We start from the raw sequence: 17,647 nt of genomic DNA on the forward strand, positions 1-17,647 counted from the left end.
CCCCCCGTTAAAGTGGAAATAGTACCCACCAATTTCCCAAACCAGTTACCTTCAAGGCTTGCCTATGGTGATACCTGGCAAGGTTACCAGTGTTCTTATTTAAGCTATCAAATAAACTTTCAAGCCCTCAAATGGTTGGTGTCATAGCCGATCATATGTGAAGAACACCATGGCAACTGCAATCCACACAGAGGCTAAGATGGCACCTTCTCTGGCTATAAAGAATAGGAAGGTGTAATTCAGCTTTCAGCCAGCCCCTGTATAACCCCGTTTCCAACCTTCATGCCTCAGTTTTGTGAGCATGTAGTATATAAGGCCAATAACAGAGGGGCGGAGACCTGTGTTCCTCAATGGACTTCAAGAAAAAATTTTTACAGTACGAGCTCAACACATTTGTTCCAAAAGCTTCAGCACACAAGGGTTTGTCCTTGCAATGAAGGGGTCATCTTCAAGAGATCTAATCCACAACGACACGGATTCACAAATCTGAGTAACCAGCAATAACGGGCAGAGAGACATTCCAGATAACTCAAATTGGATCCGAGTAGGGAGCCCAACTGTCAGTGAAATTTCTAAAAGGTAAGCATGTTTTGTGGTATGCTTGTGAAAGTTGATAACTGGAGTGTCTATATGGGCAGAGACCGCTTATCAATAAAATTCCTTTTCAAAGGGAAAAAGCACCTTTACATTGCCAGAAAAGGAGCCATGATTCCATAGGTTTCCAGTCCTCAGAGTAATGTTTTGCATTCGGAGTCTGGAACAGCAGACCGATCCTCCAAATGCAGGGTAGAATGTACTGCATCAATCAGATTATCAAGAATTCCTAGTAAATCTGAACGATATGGAAATTGCGGAAATACAGTCTCTTCAGGTGGAAACTGCCAGGATTCAGAATCTGAGTCAGATATGGTAATAGCGGCCTCAAGCACACTTAAGTAGGCTATATATGGTGCGAATTTCAGCCGGTTCTTGATGAACGGCCAAAATCCACACAGTGGGTGCCCGTGTCACCACCCTTCTGCCTAGCGTCACTGATGGAAGGAGCAGATTGAAAAATTCTCGGCCAGACGGAGCATGCAGCCAGTGACTGCTGTCAGAATACAATGGGAACAGTAGGGAATTCATCTATCCACGCTCTTAAGTGTTAAAGGAGGAATCTGTTATATTTTCTTAATTCATCCCACAGGTTAAATGAAGAAAATATGACTGTATACCCAGCTTTAGTGAGGAGGTCCAGTAGTGTTTGGTTTGCATTTTTATTAACTATGGTCATAGGTCTGTAGGTCTATCACCTAAGCTCATAATTTTAAATATTTTTTTTTATTATGTACCCCTTTGTTATACATACAAGATGTACAGCACAGAAACCTACAGAAACCTTCTTGTAATGACATTTTACCATTGATATGATTATTCTAACCATTCTCATTGACATCTTGCATGTGTACTAGTTTCTTATATCTTTTGTAGCCCTGATGAAAGGGGATTGTTTGGACCCTGAAACACATTGGCTGCCATATGTTATCCATCTGCCATTTAAGGAATCAATAAAATAAATGTCTGGACTTGCAAAACGTTTTGGTGCTCATTCTGGCTTGACTACACATAGTTCTTGCAAGCAGGATGGCCCCTATGTTAAGGGAGAATGCCATTTGTATAACTGGCGAACCTAGGTTTTAAACAAAAACGTATTAACTCTCAGCTAAAGGTCCAACACCTCTTTCCCAGCTCTACTTAGAATTAGATTCTGTCATGGATGGCACCAGAGTGTGCTTAGAGGCTCTGTGAGCAGAAGGCTACTATGGTGCACAAACTGACAATTAGGGGATATTAGGGGTCCAACCAGCGTTGTCAGCCTCACACATCAGAGCTATATAAAACTCAGATATATTGCACCATGTATTGGTGAAAAACCAGGCCCAACGTGAGGTAAAGCCTCACATGCTCACAAACCTGAGAAGCTGATGCTGAAGAGGGTTGTAGGTGGCCAGAGGTGACAAAGTCAGTGTAGGGGGGCAGCAGAACTAGACCAGATGATCCACAAAGCACTTCCTCTAGGCTAATTGGCGTCAGGTGTTTGCAGAGTGTATGCACACAACACTACACCTACCAGATGATGTCAACTCTCAGTTCCCTCAACATTAACCATTACTCCTGCATGATGGCGGTAACAGGAATTTTAAATAAGATACAAAATTATGAGGTACTTCCTAGTTTTTCAGCCCAACTGGCTAATGAGTTCCCAGAAAGCAGGTCACACCAGAGGCTGTGCAACATATCTAGACAGGGAGTGTACTCTGTGGCTAACTAACACAGTACACAGAAACCTGGATTTTCCACTTCATTGCTGTTCAGGACAACAAAATGGAGATTTCCCCCACATTCCTTAGCAGGGTGAAAGCTGAAAGCCAAGCTACTTTTTGTTACTGTTGTCACTTATTGAATTAGTCCCCATATATTTTTTTATCATTTGCATCTTTTTGAGTAACAATATCAGTTACACTAAGCTCTGGCAGCCTGATAGCTCCTAAAGAGGCACTACACCCTGGCCTCACACATTATGTCTTTAGTAGAGGGATGGTATGGTCCTTTTTAGCCCCAGATGGGAATAGGACCCAGGGTTGTTCATATTGAGTATAGACAACACACCTCCTTCTCCTCTAGTTCCCTGCGAAGCTTCTCCGCTCTCCTTCTACGTTCTTCAAGCTCAGCATTTGATTCATCTAAAAGCCGTTCTTGCTCCTCTGCTTTGGCCAGTAAATCCACCCCGCCAACGATGACCTTCTTCTCCAAAGTAAAAAGCTTCTCCAGAAGGGACTGGTGTTCTTGTCTTAAATGAAAAAACAATACATTTTATTTCTCTTTCTCAAATGTACTTTAAACAAATATTCTGCTCCTAAAATACCCACAGAAATGAGCTGCTTTCTATTCTAACATGTACAAATGATAAAACTGAAGTGGCGGGTTATTGAATACTGGATAGAAAATTTGATGTGACCAATGACCAACCCATTTCCTGGACATGAGTGCATGGCATGATGAGCAAGTGTTTGAGACAATGTGAGAATGTGTGGAGAGCCATTGCAAGATGTGGCCTGAGATGATTCAGGATACATACACAATGCTCTTTCAGCATGCTGTGTTAGTGTCATTTCTAAACTTAGCCAACAAATGTATCGATCACTATTATTATACAGGATTTATAGAGTAACAACAGTTTGTGCAGAGCTTTAAAGGTGGTTTTGTAGGATGCACTAGAGGGTGCATCTTACAAAATCATACACCATAACAGGCCTTGAACTGTCTTTACTACAGCTGAAAACACCCAATCCCTCCCTACTTTACAACATAACTTCTAATGCTCACTGTACCATTTATTTTTATTTTTTTACTCCTCACATTTTATTCAAAATCAGCAGATCTGACTTCAAATCTTCAAACAAACACTCAAAAAAACGTCACACAAAAACAATTCCTATGCATAAATTTGGCGCACAAACTTCTTTTTTAAACTGTAAATCTGTGAGCTTTAGATCACATTTAAATCACGTTCTAAACATCCACTGACATTTCAAATCAAGCCGATAGTGGGAGAGTCATCTCTGACTTGTGAGAAGAAGGGAGCATGGGCAGCATAGAGGTGATTGGCTCATCATATCTGCAATATCCGAGTGTGTCATACTACAAGTCCAATACTGGACTGGGCATGAGCTGGAGTTCAGACATCCTAGACTGAAGTGCTAAAATATTTACACAAATAAAAAGTAGTTTCAAACATCAGGGTTCCAAGACTATTGCATAAAAACCATGGGAAGGCACTCTATACAGTGCACATTCAAAGGATACATGCACCTTCATTGGAAAAATCAATACTAACGGCATAAACACCCATGGCCTCTACAGTCAAAATGACAGTAGAACAATTTGTATCCTGCAAAAATTGACCTGTTCCCTTCTGGGGGATGAAAAATTGTTAACCAAATCCAGTGTTTTGTATTTGCAGTAGAATCGTGTATGTGCGCGGCGCTGAAGATGGGGTCTGGCAATTCCCCAGATCCCATTTTCTTCATCTTCAAGCTGGTGCATTTGTAAGGAAGCTACAATGTGCTAGATAATAGCTTGCAAACACCGAGTAGGAAGATTTCTGCAGTACAGTGTTACTCACTGTGCTTTTAGCAGGTCCTTCTCTCTCTTCTCCAGTTCTGCTCTGGCTTTATTCCTTTCTTCTTCCTCCATATCAAGTTTTGCTTCAAGTGCCCTCCGTTCTTCATCAATACGTGCTTGCATCTCTGCCATTTTATCTGGAGATACCTTCTTCTTGCCTACAAATACATGGCCAGTTAATATGACAAAGGTGCGGCAAATTCATGCTGCTGAATTAAACAAACCACCGTCCAGTAGATTCCAAACACATAAACACAGCTTTAGAGCTGCAACAGTTATTCGAATTAAGTCGATTAAAATCGACGATGGAAAACGTTGTCAACGTTTTCCATCGTCACAGCTTGTATTTGAATGTTTGAACATTCAATACAAAGTTATAGCGAGCCCTCATACATACATTTATACACAGACCAAAAGTTATTATTTCGCAGTATGTTAACCAAGCTGATTATCTCAGTCCTTTCTTAGAAAGTCATGTATGGTCCAATTCCAATATATGCTAGAATTCTTAAGTGTAATAAAATTGTCAGTATGATGAATAATGACTTGGCGGAATGGGTCTGATTTGTAAAAATGAGAAAACATCTATGTTGAGAATAATAAGAGATTACAACTGTGTTTCAACAAAGGTCAGAAATTTGTTACCAATGGCAAGACCACCCCATTGCTTTCCAACGGGCTTTTTAAATATTATTTTTATATATGAGAAGAGTAAGAGTTATGAGATGTTAGCCACTGGTAGCAGCAGGAAAATAAAAACCTATGTGATTAGCAACTGCATATAATGTATTTATATGGTGATATGAAATCAATAGACTAGTTTGGATTCCCGGACACTAAAACATACACAGTTAGGTATATAAAACGCATCAGTTATGTGTTTACTTGCCTGCATACATATAATACATATAAAACAAATCACTTTTAGGAATACAACTTTTCATTATGGAGATATCCACAGCAACCTCAAACCACTCATAGGAGAAGCACTTGCCTAAGGCCTAAGCAATTGTGAACAAAGCAGATCAATGCCTGCAACATAACTACAAAAGAACCATATCACTTAAAAAGACTGAGCTCAAACCCATCACACCAACCTGATGGTTCTTGCATTAGGAAGCAGTAATTAATCGCGGGCGAGCAGCAATGGAGAGAAAAAAACAAAAACATGGACATTATAGTACTCTGGCAAAAAGTTATACCTGGTCACATGCAGATTTTGCTGAACCAGGCTGAAAATTTGAGCAACTGAAGAACCAAGCAATGTATTACATTAGTGTGTTAAATGTAAGCATTTAAAATCCCATTTATTTTGCATCATGGAAAGAGAATTACACACAAGTAACATGCAGCCTTAATAAGACTTGTACAAAAAAATTCTTAAAAGGTTTAGTTTACCTTTCTGGCCATGTTTCATGTTATACCTATATTTAGGGTGTACCATTGAAACAGGGAAAGAAGTTTGAATTTTTCGTGGCCATGTGTGGCTCCACCTCACACATCTACTCAATGCATTTGTAGTCCAATGACACTTTCTTCTGCACATATCACTGAATGTCCATACCTTGGAACGGACATGGGCAGGAGGAAGAGTCTGCAGAAGCCAGAGCATTGCACCAGTGGTCTACTGTTAAGGATGCAATGCTTCACTGGCTCCTATGAAAAAAAATAATATTGTTTTATTTTATGAAGAAATGTGCATTTATTACTTTTTCTAAAATGCGGAGTTTCCCTTAAAACTATAAGATGCACTTTTATAACAGATGTTGTTGAACTAATTTCAGAATGTCTGAAAGAATGCACCAGGGGAATTTCAGTGCACTATGCCTGACCACTACGTCTCTGCAATATGACCTAGCTTTCTATTGTCAGAGATCGCTCTGACTGGTCATAGATACAGCATGGTTTTAAAGAGGGGCAGGCACAGAAAAAAAATGTTTTGGTTTTTTTTAGGCGTTCAGCTAATTTGCTTTACTAGCAGGACTAGAAACTAAAGCTTGCCATACAGTGATCCAATATCGACAGAGTACTTCTGAGTTGGGCACATGGCCGCATGTCTATATAACACAGACTGATGCACATATGGCCCAGTATGCCTGTAGCCGCAGAGATCTGCATATATCTATTCTGCGAATAACCACGCACAGCCGTAGCCTGCCATTGATCTGAACAGGCTGCTGGGACGCTAGTGTACACTGCGCCTGTAACTCCTGGGATGCAAAATAGAGCCATAATATAGGCCTACGGCCCTTTGCAGCCATGTGCATAAGCCTTAGAAACGTTCCAAGTACAGAAAAAAAAAGTCTGTTGATCTGCTGGAAATTCCTGCAGTAAACCAACAATGCCACCTCATCTGCACTGAAATCCCAAACAGTGTCTATGTTCTCTGCAGCTGCTCTACAGACCACCTACCCCTTGTGTTAAGGGGGATGAGAAAAGGGGTATTTTCTGGTCTAGTAGGGTTCAAAACGACACTTCTGAAATCGAATGGATTCAAGAGCTAATAACACGTTTTTGAGATCTTTCAAAAATGCTTCACAAATGCATGTTAGCCAAAACAAAAAAAACCCAAGCACCCATGTAGGCGAACCCTATAAATGTACCAGACTACAGTACAAGTCAATTTAAGTTTACAAATCTACCTAGGCCTACACAGTAAGATTCTGTTTCAAATTTGGTCTGTCCAATCAACAAAATCTAGCTAGGTGGTCTAGTGTGATGGTCTACCTGATTAGACATAATTTGAATGCATTGTTTAAAGTAAGCTTTCAAATTGCATAGTTGCTGAAATAGCAAACCTGAAACAAAGTTTGTGCATGGCAAGCTTTCGACACAGAATGCAGTGCAGACCCTAATGCAGGCAGTGTAAACGGGGAGCTTGGTGATGGTTGTGTCAGTTGAAAGAGCCGGTGTTCAGACAATATGGGTGTTTAAGGACTCCTGTTGATGGCTATATAAAAAGGCAGCTCCATGCAGCAAGGGCCAATATGATCTCTTAAAAGGCCATCTACACAAGCCTAAGGAGTATGAGCTAGTTTATTATTTGGACTTTCACCCACTTACTGAACAGAGAAATACTGCAGCACTTAAGGTTGGACAGATTTTCTAACATTTTAATTTTGTTGTACCAAATACCAACCACGGAGATATTTAAAATTTCTCCTTCAAAACTCACTCCTTTACAACTCCTCCTCCTAATAGCTCTTGCAAAGTTACCCAAAGTCCACTCACCTTCTTCTCCAAACCCAAGTTACTTCTCAGAAACATCACTAGTCACACTGTTCCTCCTTAGTTTGTCAACTACTGTCCAATTTAAATGTTTCTGGTGTAACACATATTGTAGATTTCATAGGCAGCAATCCCTTCATTAAATAAGGTTGTTTATTCTGTATAAATTCAGTGACATACAGTATATTTAAATGTTGATTACACGATTCTGTGCCTTCAGTAGATCAAAAAGCTTTTCTGCAATATGATCACTTTTCATATCTAAACAATAGGGGAGGTGGTCCATTATAAACTGCATTAGTGGCCCACTGTGTTACATGCCAAGAACTACCTAATGTAATTTTTTTTAAATGCAACTCCAAACCTTTTTTTTGGCTTTACTTCTCTATTGGGTCAAAGGAATACATTTACAGGGTTATTTCACAAAAGGGTGAAGGGTTTGGAGAAGGCAGGAGAAGTGACCAATCTAGGACAACATAGCTGATTTGGAAAAATTCTCCAATTCAGCTCACTTTCCAGTTCAGTTATGTTGTCCTAGATTGTTCACTTCTCCTGCCTTCTCCAAACTCTTCATCCTTTTGTGAATAACCCTGTCAATCTTTGTCCTTCCTCCGACAAACCCAAGTCATTCGTCAGTCATCATCCTCAAACCTGAATACTTCAGACACCCAGCAGTCAGCATCTATTTTTCAACCAAATAATTTTTTATGCTTTGCAGAAGTAGAACTGCATCTGGTTTGACTAATGGCTGGTTTTGTTGAATAAAATACATTTAGAACAAGTTAATATTCCTTTGTGAATATAGGCTTCATACTTCCATATAAAGGGAGGAGTGAGGGGGAAAGGTGAGGATACCTAATGATTTACCATTATGGAGAAGGTGAGAAGAGATAGTGTGAGAAGGGCAACTGACTGGGTTCAGAGAAGGGATGACAAAAGGTATGGAAGAGAGGTGAGGACAAAGGTTTAGAGGAGGGATGATTAGGGCTTATATAGTTGTACATTATGGTTTATAAGCAGTATTGAGGTGACCTGAAAGCCAGCGAATTTTAAAGAGCAATTCATTGGATTGATGAAACATGAGGAAGGTTTTAAAGAAGAATTGTAAATGTTTGGGGAAACACTATAACACATTCATTTTAAGGAGCCAATATGGAGATCAGCTTATATTTAAGGCTAGTCTGGTGGGTGAAGTAAACCAATACATTCTGCTTCACTAAATATTTTACCATACATATAGAACAGCACAGATACAACAAATGGTAAGGAAACGATTGTTTCTTCTTAGAAAAAGGCAGGGCATATGATCAGAGTGCAATATATTTCACAGCAGAGCATTCGCAAAGTGTTGGGATGTGAAAGAAAGTAACGGCAGTAAAGATGAAAGCATGCATTGGGGGTTTTCATCCATATTGCTTCAATAGCAAGTAGCAGTGCAGCAACTGAATGGGGAATACAGAGCATGTTCAAGCGTTAGCTCAGGAGCTGCCACTCACTAGGTAAGTTCTTATCCACTGGTCTCTCTATCACTGTGGAACCAGAACTGCTACTGCTGCTACTGCCTGGAAAGAAAAAAAGATGGCCCCAAAAGATATAATGGAACACAATTCATGGCAAAACAAATGTCAACACGGCAAATGTGAACAGAATACCCGAACAACACCTGCACGCATTTCAACAAAATGCACAATCTGGAACACAACACACAAAGATTCCCTTTACTGGAAAGCAGAACAATTAAGGATAAGAAATGAAAAAGGCCTAAACTTCCTAAAGAAAATCAAACAACTGTTAACAATATTTCTATAAGAAACTTGCATGCATCTGATTATAAAGCTGGGTACACAAGGATTGAATTCAGTCGACTCAGCAGGAATCGGGCAAAATTCGCTCCATGGGTGGCACTATCTTACCAACAAAAGTCAATCATCAGATTGACTTATGTCGAAGAAACAGGTTTTAGAAATTGTCAGGTGAACAGTGCTTGCAGCCAAATCAGCTGCAAGCACGGTTCAGGTATTCCAACAGCGATTGGCTCCTCTATCAAAATACAATGGACACAATGGGAGATTTGTTCATCCACATTGTTAGTGCGGATGGGCGAATCTATCAGATTTTTTTCATTTAGCCTTGCGGTCTGAAAAAAAAAATATCTTTGCTTGTGTACACATCTTAAGAAATGACATAATTCCGAACGATTACCAACTAACCACTGGGAAGAGGCATGATGATCATAAGAAGCAAAGATGTAATTAAACGCATTGATGAGCTTGTTTAGAAAGTCCTTTTTATATTTTTATAAATGCCATGCATGATTTTGGTAGGCACATTTGACCAAAAGCTCATCTAGGAGCATCAAATGATGGGACTGGCTACATACAATTAGTGCACAGAACAAGTAAAATAAATGAATAAGTGACATCAAATTATCTGAGATCAATTGAGTTACACTGAAAGAAAAGATTTTATCAGCAGACCAGTATGTTTAATAAAACTGAAAAACCATTTCACGATAAACTTATCATGAGATAAAGTACAAATGTATGGTTTCAAAGTTTCAAACTCAGCGGTGTCTCTTTTTCTGCATCCAAATACTTTAGAACATTAATATAAGATCAATCATCATTATGTGATTGATGCAGACCAATGTCTGCACACAAACTGCATGATGATTTCTTTAAATTTGGCATCCGTTATATAATTAAACTCAGCATCATTTGTTTGCAAAACATTTTGCTGTAAGGAAAGTGGCCATACAACAGCCCATTCTGATACATCAGCAGTGGAAGAAGAGTGCAACACTGAGACATGTGATTTCACAATGAGTAACGCTGAACTGATTCATTAGATTAAAAATATCAGTAAAAACTAGAAGAAAATGGGGCTTTCCACTATAAAAACAAAAAACAAAAATAGAAAGCATTACTGGCCATGCAAACAGCAATAAAAAGATACTGCTATCTAGGGGAGAGGATGTGCTGGTTTCGGTAGCAAGTAGGCTGTCAAGACCACACTAAACATCACGAGTGGCACAGACCCAACTAATCTGTGGCATTTCTGGGAAGTATCAGTTATATTTAGCTAGTTTTAGGTTTTACTGGAAGAGATACACCCTTTTATGTATTTAATAGTTCATGAACTGATCCCTAAACCTATACCTGGAAACTTAAAGTTTATTTTTGTTAAATAATTAAAGCAGACTAAAATTACAAGTTGTGCCTATTTAGGATGTTCCCTCCACCCCCTATCTCAAAATGCTGCAAGGAAAAGAAAGAAAAAGGGCCAATATACTTGCTTTGCCATACTCCCAGCCACAGCACCTAGGTGAGGGTAACATCATCCTCCTTCCAGCAAGACCCCCAGGGATGCAGAGTAGCTCAGATCTCGTGAGAAGGCAGTACTGCGCTGTGTTGTTATCTCGCAAGGTTTGGACTACTCTGCATTCTTAGTCAAAAGGATGGTGACATCACCTCCTGAAATATGGAAGCCAGGTGAATGGTAAGCACATTACCTTACTTTTTCTGTTTTCCTTTTCCGTTGCAGAGTTTTAGGATGCGAAGGGGGAGTAGTTAGGGGAAAACTAAATAAGCAGATATTGTATGAAGTGCAAAGCCCGCTTTAAATAAAAGGGTCACAGAGACTGACTGCACTGTGGAGCAAAGCAGATAATTCACCCTCCCTGTCTGCCGGGTCATGGAAATGCCAGATTTAATAAAAGGAATGCTATAAAGTGGGAATAGAATCATGGCGCTTCTAACTCCAAGATAAGAGTCACCAAATTAAAAGTATACAGGGCTTTACTTTAATAGTTGAATACAAGAGGAATGTTATTCAGTTATGCAGGTAGGAAGTTTCAAAGGATGTCACCAGCACACTGAAATGTTTTGTGCAGCAAAAGTCCATTTATTGACAAAAAATTGCCACTGAAATGCAAGCGCTTTCGGGGCCGCACAGGGTCCCCTCATCAGGCTCAGAATGACCTGCTAGCTATGCAGTGTTGCATTCATGTGCGGATCATAAGACTGGCTGAACTGAACATTTTAACACATATAAAAGCTCATACATTGTTATTCAAACTGTGTATTTAGCTCTTTATCTGGGGTTTCAATTTAAATTTGTGAGAATCCTACATTTAAAAATCAAATCATTTGGGAACCAGGGAAAAAACAAACAATCTTCCCTGTAAGTTAATGGAGACCAATCTTGGAAAACGAAGAACCATACCTCTAACCCTACAGTCTGAGTAAAAGAGGTCTTGCAATGTTTAGGTATCTCTTATAAGAAATGTTAGCTTCAAATGTTTTCCCCAAAATACCTCTGTATATACAAGGCATAACAGTTATAGTAGCTATAAGTGACTACACTCTGTTTCCCTCAGCTGAGATGATTGTGACTTCCAATGAATGCACATGAGAACTGGACAGTTATAATGTATAGTACAGGTAGCATAGGGTTACTATAAGTTTTATCTGTTCAGGCATATTGCTGTTGTATGTTGATGATAGGTCTGCTTTAAGTGATCACAGATCTGCCACATTAGTATTAAAACAAAAAAAAATTATCAAACCAGTGTTCTTTGAAAAGCTCCAGCTCATCGAAATCTCCAACTACCTCACTTCCGGTGCAAAGAAAGACTGGAGCTCTGTCCAGTTGCCGTGTGCATGCACGCATAGCATTTTCAGAATACTCGTCCAGTTTGCCACCTGCTGAATATTGTTAAAATGTAGCTGTACAGAGCTCCGTCAATCTTTGCGTTTTGCAGTCTAACGTCGTCTGGTCAAAATCTGCAACTTGCAAGTACGAGTTGGAGCTTTCGATAGAACACCGGGTTTCTCATATTTATGATAAGGGAAAACAATAATAGCATCACAAACAATAATAAATGTTTTTACCCAACATTCCCACAACTAAGATTCGATTAGAAAAAAGGGTTACTTTTGTGCGAAAGTTGTATGAATCTTGGGTGAAACCATTGAGAAATAGACCCATAAATGCTTATGCGTATGAGTCCGTACTGTATGTATTCATTACAATAGAAGTAAAGTGAAGCCTTTTGACCTGAGTGATCAGGGGATACATAATAAGTCAGTTTTCTAGATATAGAGCCGGCGTGTGACAGCTACAGTGTCCCACTACTCCAGATTTAAGTATTGGGAAGAACATATTTTACTCTGCCATTACTTCTCTTAGGCTCTGTTCACACCTAGGCGTATTGAATATGCGCGTTTGTCGCGTGTTCCGTGACAAACGCGCGTTTCCGAGGGCTACTTGGCTGTATCCCAATGGAGACAAAAGCGCCGCAAAGAAGCTCATGTACCTTTTCAGGCGTAGGCCGTTTTGTAGTGCGTTCAGCCGGGCTGAAATACGGCAAGGTGTGAACCAGACCCATAGAAAACAATGGGATTTTCATGTTTGAGCGTTTTGTAGAGCGTTCGTAGAGCGTTGAACGCGCTACAAAACGTACAGGTGTGAACCATGCCCTAAAGTGAGGATCAGCTGCAGTAATTTGTTACACCCCTTATCTTATAAATATCCAGATGTAGTTCATGCTAAATTCATTGTAAGCATTGCTATCTGCAATAATAATCTGCAGCATTAAGAGTTTTATGCAGCTTTCCTTTAAAATTCTGAAATTTAGATTTAGTCTCCAGGTAAGGCAATCTGTACTGGGGACTTCTACATAATTTCCATTGATTTTTTTAAATTACTTCCCTAAAAATCCATGATAAATAAAAAAAAATCCTCTATATACAAGGCAACACTTCGAGTCACAAACAGCTCTTTTTAAAGCCTATGCAAATTTGGTGTGCATCCATGTAGATTTAAAGAAAAATTCCAAGCAAATAAAATCTCCACCCTTGCAGTGGGGCTACCCCCACACTGCAAGGGCTAAGGGCTTATTTTGTCTAGGGAATTAAAGTTATACTCACCCAAACCACGATACCAGCTGGCTCCTCCTCCGCTCAAGTTCGATACACTGTATTAAAAAGGGGATGTATTGCAGGGACAAGTCTATAATTTTGCCACTTTATAGATCATTGGTTCGACCTCATCTGGAGTACGCGGTCCAGTTCAGGTCACCAGTACTGAGAAAAGATGTCCTTGAGTTGGAAAAAGTCCAGCGGAGGGCAACCAAACTAATTAGGGGTATGGAGGACCAGAGCTACGAGACAAGGCTACTAAATTTAAACATGTTCACATTGGAGGTGAGGAGATTAAGGGGGGATATGATTTTCATGTACAAAATGTTCAATGGTGGCAGCAACATTAGCGATAAACTGTTTAAAATTAAATCCATTACAAAAACTAGAGGCCATCAACTAAAATTGGTGGAAAGAAAATTCCAAGCGATTTTCCCTGGGGCCAGTGGCGACTGCTGGCGCTGTGGGGTCAACCCCCTCCGCCTAGGGCGTTCCACTCAGATGTGTGCAGACAGTATAGTCTGCACACGATCTGGCGTAAGATCAAAGGGGACCCTCATTAAGTCTATCGGCCATAGGGTTGTGAAAGCTTAAAGTTTGCAATATGATGTATTCTCCATTTTTCTTTTTATTGCATTGTATCTGTTCCGTGGCTGCGTCCACTGCTTCTACGTTGGTAATTGTTTCCCCTGCTTGCTATGTACGCTTATATGTTTGCTCAAAAAAAAAAGATAAATAAAAGAATTTGTAAAAAAAAAAAGAAAATTCCAGCACAAGGGGCGAAGGGGGTTCTTCACAGTAAGATCAGTTAGGGTCTGGAACTCACTGCCACAGGCGGTGATTTCAGCAAAGAATGTGGAATTGTTCAAGAAACTTTTGGACGATTTCTTAAGGGACCGTAATATACAGGGGTACAGGTACTCCTAGAATGAGATCCTAATAGGTTGGACTTGATGGACTAATGTCTTTATTCAACCTCAAATACTATTTAACTATGTATAGGATGTGATGACTCAGTGGACGTTAAACCACTCAAGCGGAGGAGAAGACGGGCAGAAGGAACTGGTCTATTTGCCAGCCAGGATCAGGGTTTGGGTGAGTATAACTCTGTTATTTATGCCCCCTAGACAAAACAAGCACTTAACCCTTGCAGTGCGGGAAAAGCCCCACTGAAAGGGTTAAGATTTTATTTGCCTGGAATTTTTTCTTTAAGGCACAACAACCTTAGCAGCATGACAGTAAAGGCACATGCATAGGACTGTAGCAATGTTTTTTTTATCAGTACAGCCTTTTTGTTTTATTTTTTTGGCTCTGAATTGCTTTCTTTGTGCTCATGCACACAGCAGTGTAAAGATTAGTACATTTGCACTACGTTCAAGTCTTTAAAATCAAAATGGAAAAAAACTGCGTCTGAGGTGCGTAAGACCTCATTCACATGGGTAAATGGCCGCCCGTACAGATCCGTGCTGCGTGCACGGCCGTATCGGGCCGCTCCCGGGAAGGACAGGTGTTACGTGTGATTTGTACGCAGCAGCCTGTCCTTCTCTATGGGATTATGCGGCCGTACGCCGCCCTACGCTCACCCGAACTGCACGTCTGTACGGGTGTCCCTGCTCGGGCGCAGACAGGATTAAAAAGTTTCAATTTAATAAAATGGTATGGAAGTAGAATTTGACGCGCCTGACCGCTGCAAGTATGTTTACGTGCCTATACGCGTGTAAACACAATCACTTTGCTGACCATTTCATGCATTTTTTACACAGGATCTATCTACCAGCAATTTATTGTGTAGATCAGGGCTCAAAATTTCGACTCGTCTGCTCGCATTTGGCGAGTGGAAATGCAGTGCAGGCGAGTGGAAATGCAGGGCAGGCGAGTGGAAATTCCTGACAGGCTTGCGGTCTTGGACCGTGTACCTGACTCGTGGGAGCAGCTGCTCCTGCTGGTCTTTCTCCCTTACTTTCGGCCGGAGCTCTTCACTGAACTCCGGGTCGAAAACGAAGTGATTAGTAATGTCTGCAGACCTTACTAATCACACTAGATCACAAATTATTTAAGAGTGTGTGTTTAGGGGCGGAGTTAAGGCCGCGGGAGGGTAGGGGTTAGGTGGGCAACTGGTGGCGAGTAACTCTTAAGGCCTGGCTAGTAGCTCAGGACTTGAAATTTTGACCCCTGGTGTAGATGATCAGTATTGTCACAACCGCTATGTGCATGAGGCCTAAAAGTAAAAGTGTTACCTACATTGTCAGCAACAGCATCCTACTGCTTCACGTGTTTGAGAACTGCTTTAAAGAATGCAATGTAAGTTGTGCTTCAGAGGAACACATTTTAAAAACATCAAAGTTCAGGTGATGTGTTATTAATAGGAAAACTGTGACACATATGTACAATGTGTGTTAATTTACTCTATAGCCTGCTATACAGTGTACACACGTGATTGCAATTCCCCACTGTTGCCAAATATATCTCACATTGCTCTGCCATAATTTATCTGTGTAGCCATTTTTACAAACGAAAAGTGAAATCACCATTGGATAATCAATATGTGGAATGATTAGCAGATTGGTGAGGTAAATCTCACAACCCTGCCATGACACTACACGAAAAGAACGAGCAGGAAATCTCTGATAAAAGATCATGCGATAAGCTTTCCGCTAGCGTGATATTCTATGATCTCAGCTGAATCACTAGTGGAACTTCTCAGCCTGTGAGTAATGCGGATGCTGTAGTATTTGAGGTCACAGACTGGACAATGTACAAGTTTAAGACAAGATGGACTTTACTAGGTAGATTATAATGAGCAATTTGCTTTTTATCTCGTTTGCTCATTTAGAAGTTAAACACAGTTAAAGCAGCTGTTACTATTATATAAATACTGAGCAATAATAACAATAATAGTTAAAGTAATTCTAATGCCCCAACTTTTTTTCCCATTAAGGAGAGAGCAGGGAAGGGTTAAAACACCGGTCAGTTTTTTATGACATCTGTGTCCCAATATAAGGTTTCCCTTCACTTCCTGTCCTGTAGACTTAACCGAGGGTAAGAGGATGTCTCTCAATGTGAGGGAAATCTCCTCTAAGGCAGTTGTCACAGGAACATGGAAGATTTCCACTCTATTCCTGTTCTGGTGGCAACCCAAAAATATGGATTTACCCTCACGTTCATTCCCGGCGACATTAGTGATCAGGGCACTTGGAGAGAGTGAATCTTCCTAACAGGGACACAGACAGCAATACAAACTAGGCTACCAAATAGGGCTGCAACTAATGATTATTTTCATAAATCGATTGCACTGGAACACACAGTACTGCAATGCCGTGCGTTCCAGTGCGGGCAATCACACTGTGGATGAGAGGCGCGTTTGGGGTGCTATTGAAATGAATGGCACAGCAACGCACCTCCCACAGCAGAATTTGTCAGGCCAAAACCGAAAAATGACTTTTTCCCACCTTTTATAATTCTTTTTTTAATAATTGTATTGTAAGCACATGGCACTTGAATAGCTTCAGCCAGGGAATGACAGCTGCCAGTGCCAAGATTCCACAGACAGCAGCTGAATGTACATACAGCAGGTAGAAGGCTGGTGCAATCACCAGCCTGCTATTGGCCATTTCAAATTGCAATAGCTGGCTGGCAATTGCACCTGCCCACTGCTTGCTGTGCCCTCCTACCAGCATGAAGGAGAGAGCTAGGGGGTCCAACCAACTAATCGATAATGAGAATAGTTGGCAACTATTCTCATTATTATTATCGATTAATCAATTAGTTGGTTGCAGCCCTACTGCCAAACCAGCTGCTGACCAGCCTGAAGTACTCCCATCACAACGTCATACAACTTTCAAGCAGCAAAGACTGTAGTCCACATATATGATTTCTCTCATGAGGCCCTGATGACGGGGGTGTGCTTCGGAACGCTGAAACACGTTGGCTTCCCTACTTGAATCTCCCCTGACCTTAATGGAATAAAGATGCATCTGAACTATTTTAATTGGTATGCCGCTTCAATTCCGACATCTACTAGCCATAAAAAACAGAGTGGTTCAATCTCTCACCACTCTATCCAAATCTAAAAAAAGTTTTGGCTTTAGCTATACTCACACTACACTCATGTATGAATTCCTAAGGACCTACACAGACAGAAGCCACAGGGCACTGTAACCACTCACATATAAATCTGTCATAAGAGGGTTCTTGGTATCAATCTAATAAGCCGTACACTCAGATTCTCCATATCACATACAACTTGTGAAAGCCAACTTTATATAAAAAAGTCACATCTTCTGGAAACAGCGCCTAGATTATGAACACCCCCACAGCTACTTAACTAGGAGCAC

General features: G+C 40.5%; 1 protein-coding gene across 1 annotated transcript in view; it reads right to left on the reverse strand.

The window, feature by feature from the left end:
- Window positions 1-17,647, reverse strand: part of KIF3A (kinesin family member 3A) — a 76,449-nt gene that overhangs the window by 28,527 nt on the left and 30,275 nt on the right. The window contains exons 10-12 of the mRNA XM_018563215.1: window positions 8,889-8,954; window positions 4,166-4,322; window positions 2,650-2,830 (exon numbers count right to left, since the gene is read on the reverse strand). Of these exons, the coding sequence (XP_018418717.1) occupies window positions 2,650-2,830; window positions 4,166-4,322; window positions 8,889-8,954 (404 nt within the window). The remainder of the gene's footprint in view (window positions 1-2,649; window positions 2,831-4,165; window positions 4,323-8,888; window positions 8,955-17,647) is intronic.

Source organism: Nanorana parkeri, unplaced genomic scaffold (assembly GCF_000935625.1).
Source record: "Nanorana parkeri isolate BGI_ZX_2015 unplaced genomic scaffold, ASM93562v1 scaffold643, whole genome shotgun sequence".
Classification (NCBI taxonomy): Eukaryota; Metazoa; Chordata; class Amphibia; order Anura; family Dicroglossidae; genus Nanorana; species Nanorana parkeri.